This window comes from Microcaecilia unicolor, chromosome 1 (assembly GCF_901765095.1).
Source record: "Microcaecilia unicolor chromosome 1, aMicUni1.1, whole genome shotgun sequence".
NCBI lineage: Eukaryota > Metazoa > Chordata > Amphibia > Gymnophiona > Siphonopidae > Microcaecilia > Microcaecilia unicolor.
In genome coordinates, this window is record NC_044031.1 from 356,444,741 (window position 1) to 356,462,594 (window position 17,854).

The 17,854-nt window shown below is 48.3% G+C and overlaps 1 protein-coding gene across 2 annotated transcripts in view; it reads left to right on the forward strand.

The window, feature by feature from the left end:
- LOC115474227 (tRNA (cytosine(34)-C(5))-methyltransferase-like) overlaps positions 1 to 17,854 on the forward strand; it is a 358,438-nt gene that overhangs the window by 143,500 nt on the left and 197,084 nt on the right. For both annotated transcript variants that reach the window (XM_030209615.1, XM_030209607.1), the window contains exon 10: positions 11,956 to 12,029. In XM_030209615.1, the coding sequence (XP_030065475.1) occupies positions 11,956 to 12,029 (74 nt within the window). The remainder of the gene's footprint in view (positions 1 to 11,955; positions 12,030 to 17,854) is intronic.

Sequence of the window (17,854 nt, forward strand, 5' to 3'; positions counted from 1 at the left end):
GCCTTACTCCATTGCTCTGAGTCATATGTCACCCCCATGCTTGCCTCCCTTTTGGCGGTATAATATGTCACTGGGGTGTCCTGATGCAACAATGCTTTATATATCCTTGAGATACCCCACAACATGCTTCGTTCCAACCGTGTTTCTGTAGGACTTAGCTCTTCCTCTGCTTTTCGCTTTATGAAATCTTTCACCTGCAAGTACTGAAAAGCCTGTAGGGGGGAGAGTCCATGGACCTGACACAAGTCTTTGTATGGGATCATGCTCCCCTGTTCATACATTTGGCCCAATTCGCATAAGCCCATCTCTTCCCACCTGATATATGCCTCGTCCAGTAACCCCGGCCCAAAATCAGGTGCAAATCTAAGGTACATATGTGTATAGTATTTACGATCAGGGAAGAATGCCTCTTTAATTTTCCCCCGTGTCTCCAATGGCCACCGTATAAGGGGGGGGCTCCTCTTTACAAATCTCCTAATTGTTGTTTAGATGCCCAAGGTACTGCTCTCAATGGGACCTGTCCCCACCAGCCTCATTCTAGCGCCCCTCCTAATTTACTATCCTTCTGCAACCACTCTGATATGATCCGCAAGTGTGCGGCTTGGTGATATATATGCATATTCGGGACCCCCATCCCTCCTCTCTCCCTTGGCTGATACATTACTGCTCTCCGTACCCGAGGAGGTCTCTTCCTCCATATAAAAGCAAAAATCTTCCTTTGCAGACTCCGCAAGTACCCTTTTGGCAAGCTTATCGTCAAAGCCATAAAGAGATATAGGAGTTTAGGTAGAAACATCATCTTGATCGCGCTTATCCGCCCCATCCAGGACAAGTTGAGCCCCTCCCATCTCTCTAGTTCACTGAATAACTCCCGCGTTTTATCTGGGAAGTTAGCATTGAAAAGTTCATCAAGACTACGGGTAATATTTATCCCTAAGTACCTTATGTGATGTTTTGCCCATCTATATGGAAACTGTGTCTTCAATTGTTGTAACTGGTCTGGCGAGATATTTATATCTAGGGCCTCTGATTTAGCAAAATTAACTTTAAAGCCAGATTCTGCCCCATACCGCTGAATTATCTCCCCCAGCTTTGGAATTGCTACCAAAGGATTCTTCAGAATGAGCAAAACATCGTCTGCAAATAGAAGGATTTTTGTCTCTAGCCCCTTCCATTGGAATCCCCTAATTTCTTGCTGCTGCCGCACTTTTATTGCCAGAGGCTCCATTACAAGAGCAAATAGCAATGGGGACAGAGCGCACCCCTGCCGTGTCCCTCTTTGGAGCCTGAATGGTGGAGAGAGTTGCCCATTGACCCTTACTGAAGCTTGGGGTTCCTTGTAAATCAGCATAAGCCAGTCCCCAAACCTTCCTACAATCCCCATGCGCTCCATAAATTTAAATAGAAAAGACCAGCTCACTCTGTCAAAAGCTTTCTCTGCATCTAGTGACAATACAGAGTGGGATTCCGCTTAGCTGCGCATTCTGAACCATGAAAAGGGTCCTACGAATATTGTCAAAGGTCTGTCTATTCCGAATAAACCCTGCCTGGTCTTCATGTATTAGTGTCGGGAGACATTTTTGTAGCCTGGATGCCAGAATCTTTGTAAATATTTTATAATCTACACCCAATAGGGAGATGGGCCTGTATGAACTGCATAACATGGGATCTTTCCCTGGTTTTGGTAGTACCACTATTGTAGCTAAGTTCCATGTTGGTGGATATCCCTCGCCTTCTTCCAGTGAGTTAAGTACTTTCAATAACAGGGAGCCCACCAATTTCCAGAATAATTTATAGAACTTATTGGAATACCCATCGGGCCCTGGTGCCTTGCTTGGGTTCAGTTCTTTTATAGACTGTACTAACTCCTCCTGGGTTATAGGCCCCGAGAGCGCCTCCTGAGCCTCATAGGAATGCTGAGGGAGGTCCATCTCCTCTATAAACTGTGCACCCGGCAAATATGCTTCTGATGAATCCTGCGAATACAACTCCTCGTAGAAGTCTTTAAAGGCTGTTCTTATATACTGCTCATCTGACCTCGCCTGTCCCCTCTCGTCTCTCAAACTTCCTACCCCATTACGTGTGGTATGTTGCTTCAACTTATATGCCAATAATCGACTTGCCTTATTCAAAATGAGATTGACGTACCTTTTGCATCTGTTCAGCAATATCCGCCAATTCTAACTCTTGTAGCTGGCCCCTTAGTCTCCTTTGCTTAGATTCCCTGTCTATGGGCATATGAGTGTCCTCTCCCTGACATTGATGTTCTAGCTGTTGTAATTCTGTTCTCAAGGTGTTTTCCTTAGCTGATCGTTTTTTCCAACAATGAGCACTTAGGGCTATGAGGTGACCCCTTAAGACCGCCTTAAAACTCTCCCAGACTACCATCGGTGGAACTTCCCCATTGTCATTAAACTGTATATATTCCCTGATATGTTTTTCTATAATAGGGATGTTTTCTGGATCTGACAGAAATGCATCGTCTAGCCGCCACGGCCACCTCATCCTAGTGGCTCCCTTAGTTTTCATACGTAGGAGCACTGAGGAATGGTCGGTCCAAGTGCACGATAAGATCTCGACAGATGCCACCTGTCCCAAAAGCGAGCCATCCCCCAGCCATAGATCAATACGAGAGGAGGTCTTATGGACCACTGAGTAGTATGTATATTGCCTTTGTGTGGGGTGGTCCTTACGCCAAAGATCTGTCAATTGCCAGCGCTCGAGCAGCTGGGTTAATTGGCGCCTGTTTAGTTTAGCTTGGTGCCCTCCATAGGCGGTCGGTGGCCCAACTGTTTGGGGAGGCTAAAGGGGGCGGGGGTGGGGCCAGGGGCGGGGCTTGCATTCATAATTGTCTGACAACATAGAAAAAAAAAGTAAAAAATAAGTCACAATACCTTTTATTAAATTTAGATATTAAATATGTATCGTATGTCAAAAAATAAAGTGGTTGCTCAAAGCATGTACTAACCACAATTGCTCAACTGCAAAACACAATGCACAAATTTGTGCAAAAACACACTCAGAAACCTTACTGTATCATAACACTGGGCAGACCCTAATAAACCAATATACCACCCATACGGAAAATGCAGACCGTCAACAATATGAAACAAGGGATCATAATATCACAATTCTCATGTAGAGCCACAAAACACCCTTTTAGGGTGGAAAGTGCTCACAATTAGCTCCTTTTATGAATGACTATATGTAGATCCTTCAAGAGGTAGTGTGTCATGATTTTGGCTCTAAAACCCTTTCTGATGATTTGGTGCCACCTCAGTAAGGCCAATACACAATCTCTCCACTGCAAAACACTATACACAAACTTGTGCAAAAGCACACTCATAACCTGACCAAACCATAACAGTACTAATTCCAAGGACAGGACAAGCTACAACCTTATGCATGGAAAGGCAGCACTGTAATTACACCGGGCTCTAAAACAGCAGTGCACAACCTAGTGAAACAAAAAAAACCCAAAAAGGGCTGAAAATACTACACGCTAGCAGAATACTGCACCTTGATCACATGAAAAACACATGACACAACAGATATGAAGGCAAAATGCTAAACTGGAAAGTTACCTCAAGAAGTCAGACTCAGCATGCAGCAATACTAGAAAAATTGAAACTTACATGCAAAACATCACAGATGCAAATTTCCAAAAGCTGACATATTCCAGTTAATAAATTCTGAATAAAATACTTTTTTTCTACCTTTGTTGTCTGATCATTTAGTTTTTCTATTCGCTTTGGTCCCAGTGTCTTCTGTTTTATGCAGCGTCTTCTTTCCATTTGATATTTTTTTCTCTCACCATGTCCACCATCCTCCTGTGCCCTTATGCGTCCTGTCTACCATATGTAGCCCTGTCCCTATCCTTCAGTATCCGGATCCAGCTCTTAAATTCATCAGTTTCTTCTCCATCCATATCCAGCATTTCTCCTCACTCCCCTCCATCCATGTGCATATACTTCCCTTCCCTCCATCCATGTCCAGCACCTTCCTTCATTCTCTCCTACTCTTCCATCCAGTGTCATCCCTCTTTCTCTCTCCATCCTTCCACCCATTACCCTCTCCCAATCCTTCCTTCCATTGTCTCCCTCTATCTCCCCTTCCTTCTAGACAGTTCTCTCTTGACCCTTTTCCATTCAGCATGTCCTCTCTCACCCCATCCTTCCAGTGTCTTTCCTTTTTCCCTCCCTACCAGCGTCTTCCCTCATTCTGCCCCCTCCTTCCAGCATTTTTCCTCTTTCTCCCTCCTTTCATCCAGCCAGCATTTCTCAGTCTGACAGCTAGGGTCTCCCCCAGTTTCTCCCCAGCAGCTTCTCTCTCTCCTGCCCATGTCCCCTCTTTCACTCCCCATCTCTTTCTGGCTCTCTCCTGCTTTATTCCATGTCCCTGGCTCTCCCTTGCTCCTTTCCATGGCCCCTCTTTCTCTCCCCATCTCTTTCTGGCTCTCCCCTGCTTTATTCCATGTCCCTGGCTCTCCCCTGCTCCTTTCCATGGCCCCTCTTTCTCTCCCCAACTCTTTCTGGCTCTCCCCTGCTTTATTCCATGTCCCTGGCTCTCCCCTGCTCTTTTCCATGGCCCCTATTTCTCTCCCTATCGCTCTCTGGCTCTCCACTGCTCTTATCCATGCCCCCTGGCTCTCCTCTGCTCTCCCTCTCTCTCCTCCTACCATTTCCCGCCAGTGACCACGTTCTTTTCTCACCCTCCGGCCCGGGCCTCTTTGCTGCAGCGCTGACATAAGAAGAAAAAGAAGCGCGGGGCCGCAGCAGCGTTCAGACATGCGCTGTCGGCTCTGCCGGTCCTCTGCCCCCCGGAACGGGAAATTGATGTCACGGGGCAGAGACCGGCAGAGCCGACAGCGCATGTCTGAACGCTGCTGCGGCGGCCCCGCGCTTCTTTTTCTTCTGTTATGCTGGCTGTACGTCTCGTTCCTGGCTGCCGCTGCGCTGCTTAACAGAAGCGGCGGCAGCAGAAGATTTGAACTCGGGAGTCGTCTCGGGCTGCATTTAGAGGAGGTAGGTGGGGCTGCTGGGAAGGTCACAGCTGGGCTGGGGAGGCTTAGCCTCCCCAAGCCTCTTATACGGGGCGCCTATGGTGCCCTCCCAGGAAGGAGTTATCCATCTTAGGTTGCAGTGTAACATTAAAATCTCCTCCCATTAATAGGGAGCCCTCCACCTGTGTTAAAAGCATATTATTTATTTTCTGATAGAAATCTCCCTGGTTGACGTTGGGCCCATATATATTCACCACAGTAAAAGACTGTCCCGCCAGGGCCATCACCAGGAGCAAGTAGCGGCCCTCTATATCACGGACTACCTTTTTTATCTCCCAGGGTTTGGTGTTGCGTATCGCTATCAATACTCCCTTATTCTTTGTGCCTCCCACTGAAGAGGCATAATAAATATTTGGGTAGTTTTTATTGGAGCATAATCTCTCGTACTTAGTCTTAAGATGGGTTTCTTGTATCAATGCTATTTCCACCTGTAGGCGATTAAGCTCTCTAAATAGGAGTTGTCGCTTTCATGGGGAATTCAGTGCCTTAACATTCAGCGACAACCATGTTACGTCAGTCATCTAGTATAATTGTCTTCCTTTCCTTCCCCAGGCCTTGTCGCCCTCCCTGTCCGCTCCGGTGGTCCCCTGAGTGTCTGTCCCACAAGCTCGTGTGCCCAGTGTGTATCTGTCCTCCCTCTTTGATCCCCCCTCACCCTTTTTCCCCATTCCTTTGTGGTGGCCAGTGGGCTACCCCTGGGCCCCTTAATGAAAGAAAGTGGAGTATACAACGCATACCGCTTCCCCAAATCTCGTTTACCAACCTATTAAACCAAATCAGTCAAACAGTAACAAATGTCCTCACAGGCTCTGCTGCTCCATCTGTGCGCATGGCCCTCTGCTTCTAAGAGTGAGTACCCACCTCTGTCGGAGCGCTCTCAAGGGATCTTCGCCGCTGACTGCTGTCGCTGCAGGCGCTTTGGTCCTTTCCCCACCCGTTTCCATTTCGATGGGGCGTCTTGCATGATTCTTCTCTGGGTGTTGACTGTATCCCTTTGATCTTTCTCTGCCTCGGCCTCCGGGCAGACCTCCTTCACCTCTGCTATGGAGCGCACCTGGTGCTGTTTACCGTCTTTATAGAAAGCTAGTGCAAATGGGTGCCGCCATCTATATTGAATGTTCATCTCTCGCAGCATTCTTGTAAATGGGCGCAATTCATTCCTCCTCTTCAATGTTGCGGCTGCCAGGTCTTGATACACTGCTATCTTATAGGAGTCCCACGTAAAATCTTGCACCTGACGCGACGCTTTAAGAACTTGTTCTTTTAACTTATAGCTAGTGAAACATGCGATAATGTCCTTCGGCGCATTATTTCTTACTGGGCCCAGCGCCCTATGTGCTCGCTCAATCTGGATGGCCTCCTCAGTGATCTGTGTGCCATTCTTATCTAATAGCTCCACCGCTATCTTTCGGACCACTTCTTCACAGTCTTGGTAGGTCGGTATCTCCGGCAGCCCCCGAAACCTCAGGTTGCTCCGGCGGCTCCTGTTTTCAAGATCCTCTAATTTGTCTTGTATTTGCTGGGCAGCTCTCAAATCTTGCACTTGCTGGTCCACCTGACCCAGGGCCTCCCCCTGGTTCTCCATCTGCGTTTCGATGTCTTCAATTCTGGAGCCCAGGTCCCTAATGTCAGCCCTGAGGTCGGACCCCATCTTAGCCACTTCAGTTCGCAATGTCTGCAGATTGGCACTAATGTCCTGTAGCCAGGTCTTCAGCTCTGCCGCCAGCCCCGGCCCTGTCGGGATTTCCTCCCCCAGCCCGGACCGCGCGTCCTGTAGACGCTGCTCCTTCTCGCCTTCCAGCGTCGATTTTTCAGCTGGCTCCGCCATTTTGTTCGCCCTTGCTGCCGTTCGTGGCGTGTACGCGAATTGTAATAACTTCGTCAGTGTTGGGTTCCGGTTCATCAATCGTGGGAGCTGCTTTGTGTTCGGGAGCCTTCCAGGTGCGTTTTGTAGCAGCGTCTGTCAGGTTTAGTGCTGATGAAGCACCAATTTAGTAAGGGGTAAGCGGGAGCTCTGTGCTAAAGCGTCCATTGTACTCGATGACGTCACTTCCTCCTTCAGTTAAGTTTTTTGAGACAAATTTGCAGAATTGAGGGTAAGCTTTAGGACATTTATTAGGGGGACTGTAACATAGTATGCATGTTAGATTAGTCTTTTGATGACAAGTCTTTGAGATGGCATGTGAGAATCTCTAGACCTGGAGTTAGGAATGAGACAGTAAGTAAAGCATTGAATATGTCTTTTGTATATGAGGGCAATGCCCCCTTCCTTTTTCCCCTTCCGGGATAGTGTGATAGTATCCTAGGATATAGTTCTTTCATTCATGGATCATCTTCAGAGAATAGCCAGGTTTCCGTTAAATAGAGGCATCCTGGTTGGTGTTCCTCTAGCCAGTCTTTTCGGAGCGGTATTTTGTTGCCCACTGATCTAATGTTGAGGTAATAACAGGGAATGGGAACAGACATTGTATCTGTATGGGGGATCGGCCTTGGTCTTTTGATCTTAGGCCAGGTTTGTTTTTGTATCTTTTAAAGCGTTTGTAGTTGGAGGAGTAGAATTTCAATAGGATGAGGTAGAACTTTCGTGCAGTCAATCAAATTTGTAGGCATTCCAGTTGGATAGGTAAGGGTGAGCTGGAAGGTGGATATAGTTGTATGCTATATTGAGAGATTGGGTAAGGGACCACTGTCCATAACTTGTTAGGATTAGAAATAGACAGAGCCAAGGACTTGACGCCATGATTGTTGTGTGTTGTGTCAGGGTTCGCTGCTCCAACAGAAAAGTCTCGTGGTGCTAATATGTTTCGAATTGTGGAGGGGGGGATTTGTGGGTGAGTATTTTAACTTGGTTTAGGTGCTGTTTTGGGAGCTCAGCAAGGGTCCACACTAGGTGCAGGATGTGAATTATTTGAAGGGGTGGGCTGGGATGTAAAACATCTTTGTTGCTTTTTTTTTTTTTAATACCTTCAGTTGTGCGCTCCTGCTGTTCCCCGATGTGGGGGGGATCACCTGTCTGCTGCGGGGGGGGGGGGGGGGGGGGGAGAGTCCGCTGGTCTTCTGTATTTCAGGGGCACTGACTCTGCCCTGGTGCCACGTCCTGTTGAGGTTCGTCGCGACCTAATGGCAGGGAGTCTGACCTTCCTCCAGTGGCCACTCGGAACTGTTTCCTGCAATCTGGATTAGTGGCGTCCTGGTCTTTTTCTGGATCCGTGAACTTCAGTATGACAGTGCCGTTTGGGTCGCAGCGTGGCCAGGGGGCAGGGGGGATCTGACGGCAGAGATGTCCTGCCAAAACCAGTGTCCCCTGACTCGGCACGATGGATCTCCAGCTCTCCATCCGGCACAGGCTTGGGTCCTAGTTCTCGACGTCGGTTGGTCAGAGTCTGGGCAGCATATCCAGTCGGCAGTCCGTTCTGGGGCTCTGATCACTGAGGGTGCTTTCTTGGGAGCCGCGTAGGCTCACTGCGGTCCTTGGAATGGGGGCCCCGCTACCACCTCTGGACGCATCCCGCTCGGTGTCCCCTGGTCTGGACCCAGCAGCTCCTTGGTCTCTCATGCTGTGAAGCCTCAGTTATTGCCTCTGGGCCTTTGTGGACCTTGCCCGTCTGACTTTTGTGCTGGGAATCAGGAGCTCTCTGCTGTGCATCTTCCCTAGCCACGTTGGGAGCTCGCTGCAGTGCAGCTTCCCTAGTCAGTGGCCATCATAAAAAACAATTAGCGACATCATTTGCATGTATATGTGCTGCTATTCTGTAAAGTTGTGTACACTATTAGCACCTAAAGTTGTGTACACTATTAGCACCTAAATAAAGGTGCCCTTTATAGAACTGCTCTGATAGCCTCAAGGGACTTTAAGGTGCTTAATACCAAAAGGCCTAGAGGAAAGATGGGAGTTAATAGGCAGACATTAGAAGGAACCCTTTCTGGTCCAGAGTGACCTGCCCATTTCGATCTGCTAGTTTTGATGCAGTCCTTATTCTTGCTGCCTTATGAAGAGTTGATTTGCAACAAACTAATACATTTTGGTATTCTGGGGATGGAGTGGAGCGGTTTATGGTTCGGACAAGTTGTGGACAGTAGTCCCTTATCCATAGCAGCTTCTTGTGGTCCTGGGCAGGTCACTTAACCCTCCACTACCCCAGTTATAAAAACTTAGATTGTGAGCCTACCAGGGACAGAGAAAGTACCTCTATGTAATATGTAAACCACTTTGGTTGTACCACTGAAAGGCGGTATATCAAATCTATGACCCATGAAGAAGCCATATGATATCTGAGTGTTCCAGTCTTCAGCCCTTTTGGAATGCTGTTTGGGAAGGTATATTTGAGAGATTTTTCATGTTGATTTAGAATTGATGTTTTAGTATAATTTTCATGGCTGTTACACTGAAAAGTCTAGTTTAATAAATCCTAATAAATAAGATAAAAATAGTTTGATTTGCTAATTACTCGGCAAATGGTTTGTAGTAATTGGAAAAATGCTGTGTATTGAAATTAAAAATTTGAGTTGCAAATGGCCAACAAAACTTGAACATCCATAGTTAAAATGAATACCACTTGTATCTTATTTACCCACCTGGCTTTCTGGATGTATTTTTTTTTTTTTTTTTTTTCACATTGTATGCTACCTCTGATCAGATGTAATTTTTTCTTTCTTGTTATGTTTGAAATTTTTCAATAAATATTTGAACTTAAATTATTTTTGCTTATATTTTCTTATTGTACACTGCATTATGATTGTAATTGTGAAATCCGTAAATCACGTATGGCAGAACACCTATACTATTTTTTTCTAGGTTTTAGAGTATGTGTTTTGTAGAAGATGAGGCTCTTATTCATTGTTCCTTTTTCTCTGTTTGTCAAATACATTTATTCTTTCCAAGTAGCTTCTCGATTTTCTCAAAAATTGAAGTCTGCTTTTTATGTCTGGGGGATAAAAAGCAGCATTTTTCTTCTACTGTTGCCCAGGTCACATATTAAGAACATAACATAAGAATAGCCATAATGGGTCAGACCAATGGTCCATCTAGCCCAGTATCCTGCTTCCAACAGTGACCAATCCAAGTCACAAGTACCTGGCAGAAACCCAATTAGTAGCAACATTCCATGCTACCAATCCTGGGGCAAGCAGTGGGGAAACGGCCTTCTGTATGCGTATCCTCCCATTCCTCTTGTGGGGAAGACTCTGCTGAAACTGGAGGAAGACCGTGGAGCCATGATCCTGATTACTGCTTATTGGCCCAGGCAGATCTGGTTCCCTCTTCTTCTGGAGTTATCTTCCAAAGAACCTTGGAGATTGGAGTGTTTTCTAATCCTCATAACACAGAACGAGGGATCTTTTCTGCATTCCAATCTCCAGTTCCTGGCCCTCTCGGCCTGGATGTTGACAACTTAGAATTTTCTTCCTTGCATCTCCTGAGGGTTTCTCCAGAGACTTGCTGGCTTCCACAAAAGATCCCACTAAGACTATTCTCTCAGATGGAGGAGGTTTACTGTCTTGTGTGAGAGCAGGGCCCTTAATCCTGTTTCTTTCCCTACAAAGACCATGCTTGAATACCTTCTGCACCTCTCCGAGTCTGGTTTAAAGACCAACTCTGAAATGGTTCACCTCATTGCAATTGGTGCTTATCATTCCCATGTGGAAGATAAGCTCATCTCTAGACAGCCTCTAGTTGTTAGTTTCATGAGAGGTTTGTTGTTGACAAAGCCCACTGTCAAATCTATGCCTGTGTCATGGGACTTCAACATCATCCTCACCCAACTAATGAATGTTCCTTTTGATCTGCTTGATTCCTGTCATCTGAAGTGCTTGACTTAGATGGTCTTGGTTTTGGTGGCCATTACTTCAGCTCGCAGAGCCTCCCAGTCCCTAGTTTCAGGCCCTAGTAGCGGATCCACCTACACTAAATTTCATCATAGCAAAGTAGTTCTCTGCACGCACCCTAAGTTCCTGCCTAAGGTTATGTCAGATTTCCATTTGAACCAGATGATCATTCTTTCAACATTCTTCCTCAAGCCTCATTCCCATCCTGGCAAAAGCACACTGCTCATCTTGGACTGCAAGCAAGCATTGGCCTTTTACTTAGAGCGGACTAGGCCCAAAAGACAGTCCACCCAGCTTTTTATTTCTTTTGATCTCAAGAGGATGGCAGTCACCACCTAGAAATGCACTCCAATTGGCTAGCAGATTGCATTTCTTTCACTTAATGCCCAAGCTGGACTGACTCTTGAGGGTCATGTCAAGGCTCATAATGTCAGAGCCATGGCTGCGTCTGTTGCCCACGAGATTAGCCACAACAGAAGAGATCTGCAAGGCTGCATCGTGGTTTTCGGTCCACACATTCACATCTCACTATTTCCTTGAGCAAGATACACAACACAGTAGTCTGTTTGAACAGACAGTTCTGCAGAATTTGTTTGGGGTCTGGAATCCACCCTCCTAGGCCCATTTTCTTCTGTTCCAGGCTGCGTTCTAATTGTCCTACTGTTGTTGTTTTTGGTGAGTATAATATGGCCTGCTTGTCCTCGGAGAAAGCGGAGACACTTGCCCGTTGCAGGTATTTTTTGAGGACAATAGGCCAGTCATTCTTGCATACCCTCCCACCTCCCCTTGGAATTGTTTTTGTATAGCTAATTTGCAGTACTGATGGCCCCGTGCTATCGGTGGGTGAGAGGGCATTCACACATGCGCAGTGGGGATGCTGGCTCTTAAAGCTGTAATACACTGTAAATGCGTTCTGCACCGGGCAACATGGATGATGCTGCCCACTTGTGAGAATGACTGACTGGTCTCATTTGGGGAAGGGGGTGAGAATTGGCTGTGGAAATTGATATTAATTGCTTTAGGAAAATACTTAGGAGTACTGTAACATCTCTTGTTTGAATTTTATGCAGGTTCCTTGGAGCTTGCTGATGTGTCCTCAGAGTTGCCTGGTTTGAAATGGATGCCTGGAGTGATACAGTGGAAGGTAGAAAGATTTCTGTGTTCTGTATATCTCAGTGACTTCATAAAAATGAGTTTATTGCTTGGGGTGAAATTGGGTGATTCCTCACTAGAAAGCAACCAGTTTGTTACAATGATTTCTTAAAACTCAGTGGTCAGCAACCTTTTAGTGGAGCAGTGCAGTTTGTTTAACATTCCTTTGTAATGTACTTCTGAGGCTGTTCTGCACAACACAAAATGTATGCAGACTCCTCCCAAGTACAGTTTAGCATCGAGATCAGGGGGCAGGAGCAGAAATGGCCAGAGCAGGCTGGAAAAGAGGAAGAAACCATGGCCTGCTGTGGCCTGAAGAGAAAAGGGAGTGGTGGGATCTGGTGGAATCTGAAAGAAGTAGACAGTAAGCGGGGAAGGCCTGGGTGTGTGTGTTGTGGGGGGGGGGGGGGGTTGGACAGAGTTCTTGGCTTTCTCTTGAAGAGGTTTGGGGAACAGACCTGGGGATTGGACAGGCCTTTGGGGAGGGCAGTAGAGAAAGAAAACTGGGAGTTGTGCTGGGCTGTGGGGAGGAGATCAGGTAGAGGAGGGGAGGTAAGAGAAAGCCGGGGTCTTTTTAGTGGCTGAAGATAGAGAATTTGTGGAGGGGGGCAATAAGAAGTGATCTGAGGGTCTAATCATGATGGAGGGAGGAATTTAACCCATGAGGGAGATGACAAAAGCAGGTGGGGGAGCTAATCCTAGGAGTAAGGTGGAAAGAGTAAATAAGGAGACAGGATTCAAGCCAAAGAGGTGATAGAGGAGAACTCAGAGGGGTGGAGTGTAGTTCTTATCTGAGGTGGGGTTGTTACTTAAGTACTTTTAATAAGTAAAAGTACTGGCTTCAAAAGTAGTGAAGTAAAAGTAGAAAGTCTTATTTAAAAAAAAAAAAAACACTCATGAAAAAGTAAAAAAGTATAGCTGTTAAAACTACTTTATTACAAAGTAAAAAGTATTAAGTTGTACCACAGTATCTAGTTTGTTTACAAGCAATACTATATTGTGATTATGTACCTATCAGTTTGTAATCTGTCTAGGTCTCTGTGGGTACAATGGAACAGAAACATAATAAATTAGAAATTTAAATACCTTTTTAACAAGCTTCTTAAATTTATTTGTGAGAGGGTGGAGGAGGGAAGGAGTTTTGTGTGTTACATTTTCAAATAATTGCTGGTATAAAAGTTTTAATAGCTATATGCATAGCATTTTTAAACGTAGATTAATTTTTTTGTTTGTAAATGTTTTGTCTTTTAATCACCTCCATGATAGGCGTCCGTGTGGGAAACTAGTAAGGAAGGATGGGACTGGAAATGGGAAAGGGAAACCCTATCCAAGAGAACAAGGTGACAAGTTACTGGTGCCCACTGCTTCCCCTCCCCACCACCTCTGTAACCCTATAGATGTCAGACAAGCCATGGAATGGTACCTTCAAATATCCGGTCGTCTCTGTTGGCTCAGTGGTGGCCTGAGTTGCTTAGCTTGCTTTAGCAAAAGAATAGTACTCCTGACACTGTACTGCTGCAGAAGAGTGCAGAGCAGACACAGTGAAGACTCAGACTGAGAGCTAGCTGACTACTGGTTAGTAGCAGTAACTAATACTACTGTCGTGGGCAGTGGGCAAGTAGCACTACTACCTGGCTGCACATGGAAGTCTCTGGAAAATTCGCTCAGCTGCATATGGAGGTCCCCACACACAAGTGACAGTAGTCAGGTGATCTCTGATGTTGCTGGCCTGTGTGTGTGTGTCATACAGTGTGAGCCTACATCAGCCCAGGCAGAGAGAACTTAGTTCCAGGGAGGATTTTCCTGCAGACTTTCAGAGTAGTGCCAGCCCATTTCTGCCAATGTGCTGCACTAGGTCCTGCAGCTCTGGCAGCTGGAATGAGTGAGCAGCACTAATGGAGGGGTTATGGGTGACTTGGTGAGGCTGCAGGAGTAGGACTTCACTGAGCACAATGTGCACATGTGACAACTTCAGTACCGCTTCCTCAGAGTCTACTTCAGTCAGCTCAGCCGTATTAGAGGCAGATGCAGCAACCAAACGTAAAAAAATCTAAATCGTTAAAGTCCCTAACGATTTTAAAATAACGAAAAATGCACCAAAAAAAAAAGTCACACATGCTGGAATCGGTATTGAAACGTACAATGTATCAAAGAATCACAATACACATCGTTAATCGGCCCCCAAATCATGCGCAGAGCAGCCAAGCGTTATGTTAGCTGCTCTGCGCATGCCACAAACAGTCAAATCACAAGCACATGGCAAATTGAATTGACACATAAAAAAAAAAACAAAAAAAAGGATCGGGAGGGGGCAAGGGCGCTCATCAGGAGCGTCCTGTACGGACGGCCTTGCCCCCCCCCCCCCCCCCCCCCCGCCGCTGCTCCCCACTTTCCGCCGCTCCCCCCACCCCGAAAAAGCAAAATTGTAGCAGCCCCTGCCCCCCTCCCTTCCTCACTACTCTCAGCTCCGCCTCCCGACATCCTCCGTCTGTGCCCCGCCCCCTTTGGGGGTCGTCGCCGCCATTCCCCTTCTCCATCGGGCCCCCCTCCCTCTTACCGGGCCCGTGCAGCCTCTCTCCTCTGTCCGAAGGCGCTGCACGGGCAAGAAGAACGCTGAATCAGCTGATGCCTGCCTTCGCGATAGAGCGTCTTTCTCCTCCTGGGCCCGCCCCTGTCTGACGTCAGTAACACTGACGTCAGACAGGGGCGGGCGCAGCAGGAGAAAGACGCGCCATCGCGAAGGCAGGCATCAGCTGATTCAGCGTTCTTCTTGCCCGTGCAGCGCCTTCGGACAGAGGAGAGAGGCGCTGCACGGGCCCGGTAAGAGGGAGGGGGGCCCGATGGAGAAGGGGAATGGCGGCGACGACCCCCAAAGGGGGCGGGGCACAGACGGAGGATGTCGGGAGGCGGAGCTGAGAGTAGTGAGGAAGGGAGGGGGGCAGGGGCTGCTACAATTTTGCTTTTTCGGGGTGGGGGGAGCGGCGGAAAGTGGGGAGCAGCGGCGGGGGGGGGGCAAGGCCGTCCGTACAGGACGCTCCTGATGAGCGCCCTTGCCCCCTCCCGATCCTTTTTTTAGTTTTATTTTTTTATGTGTTTTCTGAGGTCCTTTGGACCAATCACAGCGCTTTTAGCTCTGCTAATGCGCTGGGATTGGCTCAAAGTTTGTTTATTTTTTCACTTAACACTTTTTCCTGGCACAGAGCTGTCCTAACGAGAGGTCCAGACCTCTCGTTAGTTTTCCTGCCTTTTTCCTGCGTAAAGGCAATCGGAAAAGGTTAGTGCATGTCGTTTCAATGGGGTTTTCACACTAATTGCTCATCTCCATTCCGTTTTCGTTAGCTGCTACTGTCGTCGGAAAATAGGCTTAAGTGCATGGAAAGGATCGGAAATTCTTCCCCGAGGGCTCATTTAACGATGAAAAACGTTTAGTGCATCTGCCTCTTAGTCTGTTGCTAAAGTAGGAGTAGAAGGCAGGAGAGGGTGCCACCTTGGAGTACTCTGGGTAGTTGAGAGGCTGATGGTACACTTCCTCAGCTAGTCATGGGGAGGGGCAGGTCTAGTGTTTCAAAGTGATGTCTGACACCGGCTTACATCTGATTGAGACTGAAGGTTCGGGCCCAGTCAGCTTCTTATGATATAGGTGTCTGCATGACTGTAAAAATGATGCTTCTTTTTTGAGTAGTATTGCATGGTATTTCTGTATTGCGTGGTCATAAAATCACTTCCTGAGTAATAACAAATTCTCCGAGGACAAGCAGGCTGCTTGTTCTCACTGATGGGGGTGACGTCCACGGCAGCCCCTCCAATCGGAACTTCTCTAGCAAAGGCCTTTGCTAGTCCTCGCGCGCCGATGCGCACCGCGCATGCGCGGCCGTCTTCCCGCCCGAACCGGCTCGTGTTCGTCAGTCTTCTTTTGTCCGTGCTCGGGACGGTTGTGTTTTACGCCGTTTGCGCCCCTTAAGTTGACCCTCGTGCGTCTTTTGGACTTTCGCTATCAAAAAAAAAAAAGGGAATTGGAGAAGGACCTTTTCGGTCTTTTTTCCCTTCCCGTATTTCCAGTTTTTTTGCCCCGTTAAGTTTTCTTTCGTTTTCGGGGTAGGCCCCTTTGAGGCCTCGGTTCGAGTTTTTTCTCACCCTCTTTTTGGTGCCTTTACCGCAGTTATGAGTTTTGATTTCGCCGGCGTGATTTTTCCGCCCATGTCATCGAAGTCTCCCAGCAGCTTCAAGAAGTGCACCCAGTGCGTCCGGGTAATCTCGCTCACTGATAGGCACGCGTCGTGTCTTCAGTGTCTGGGGGCTGGGCACCGCCCGCAGGCCTGTAGTCTTTGCGCCCTTTTACAGAAAAGGACTCAGGTAGCGAGATTGGCCCAGTAGAACGTGTTGTTCTCGGGCTCTTCGTCGGCAACAGCACCGGGGGTATCGAGTGCATCGACGTCGACAGCGTCAAGACCTCCGACCTCGGCATCGGAGGCATCGACCCTCTGCATCGTCGGTACTGAGACATCTGAAGGCTGCGTCGGCGTCGGTGGTACCGGGACCTCCACTAGTGCTGATGTCGTCGGACGGTGGTGCTTCGACCGGAGTGCAGGTGAGGGCTGTCCATTCCCCTGCTGGTGGCGGTGAGCCTTCGGGTGGGTCTCCCCCTACCCTGAGGGCTCCTGCAGTACAGCCCCCCCGAGACTGACCTTCTTCGGCCTCGGCCCCGAGGAAGCGACGGTTGGATTCTACATCCTCCTCGTCGGTACCGGGAAGTTCCGGTGACATGCTTCGTTTGAAAAAGTAAAAGAAACATCGACACCGGTCTCCTTCCCGCATCGGTACCGAGAGCTCTGGGTCGCCGAGGGAGTCGGCACCCAGTAGGCATTGGCACCGGGAGGACCGCTCACCCTCTGTTCAGGAGGTGTCGATGCGCTCCACCTTGGACAGCCCAGAACAGCCTCCGCGCCCGGAACAGACTCTGACTTCGACACCTGCATCGGCTTCTATGTCTTTCTCCACAGCCGCCCTGCACGAGAGTCTCCGGGCCGTCCTTCCAGAGATCCTAGGAGAGCTGTTGCGCCCTTCCCCTCCGGTACAGGGGGTGCTTGCGCCACCAGTACTGTCGAGTGAGGCGCCGGCTGGCCCCTTACCCGGGGTGAGGTCTCCAGCATCGGTGCCGCTTGCGGTACCGACTGCGGTCGCCTCCCAGGAAGGCTCCCCGACGACGTCGGCGGAGGGAGCTTCGCCGGTGCTGGCGCGGGAGTCTACCTCTCGACACTCACACCGTGGCCGTGTTTCCACGGAGTCGAGCTGGGCACGGCTTCAGACACAGGTTCATGAACTTGTGTCTGATACCGATGGTGAGACCTCGTGGGAGGAGGAGGAGGAGGACATCAGTTATTTCTCTTACGAGGAGTCTGATGGCCTTCCTTCTGATCCTACTCCCTCCCCTGAAAGGCAGCTTTCACCACCCGAGAGTCTGTCTTTTGCGGCCTTTGTCAGGGAGATGTCTACGGCCATCCCCTTCCCGGTGGTTGTGGAGGACGAGCCCAGGGCTGAAATGTTTGAGCTCCTGGACTATCCTTCTCCACCTAAGGAACCGTCCACAGTACCCATGCATCATGTCCTAAAAAAGACATTGCTGGCGAACTGGACCAAGCCTCTAAGTAATCCCCACATTCCCAAGAAGATCAAGTCCCAGTACCGGATCCATGATGCGCACTCAGTTGCCTCACGACTCTGGAGTTGTGGATTTGGCCCTAAAGAAGGCTAAGAGTTCTAGGGAGCATGCTTTGGCGCCCCCGGGTAAGGACTCTAGAACCTTAGACTCCTTTGGGA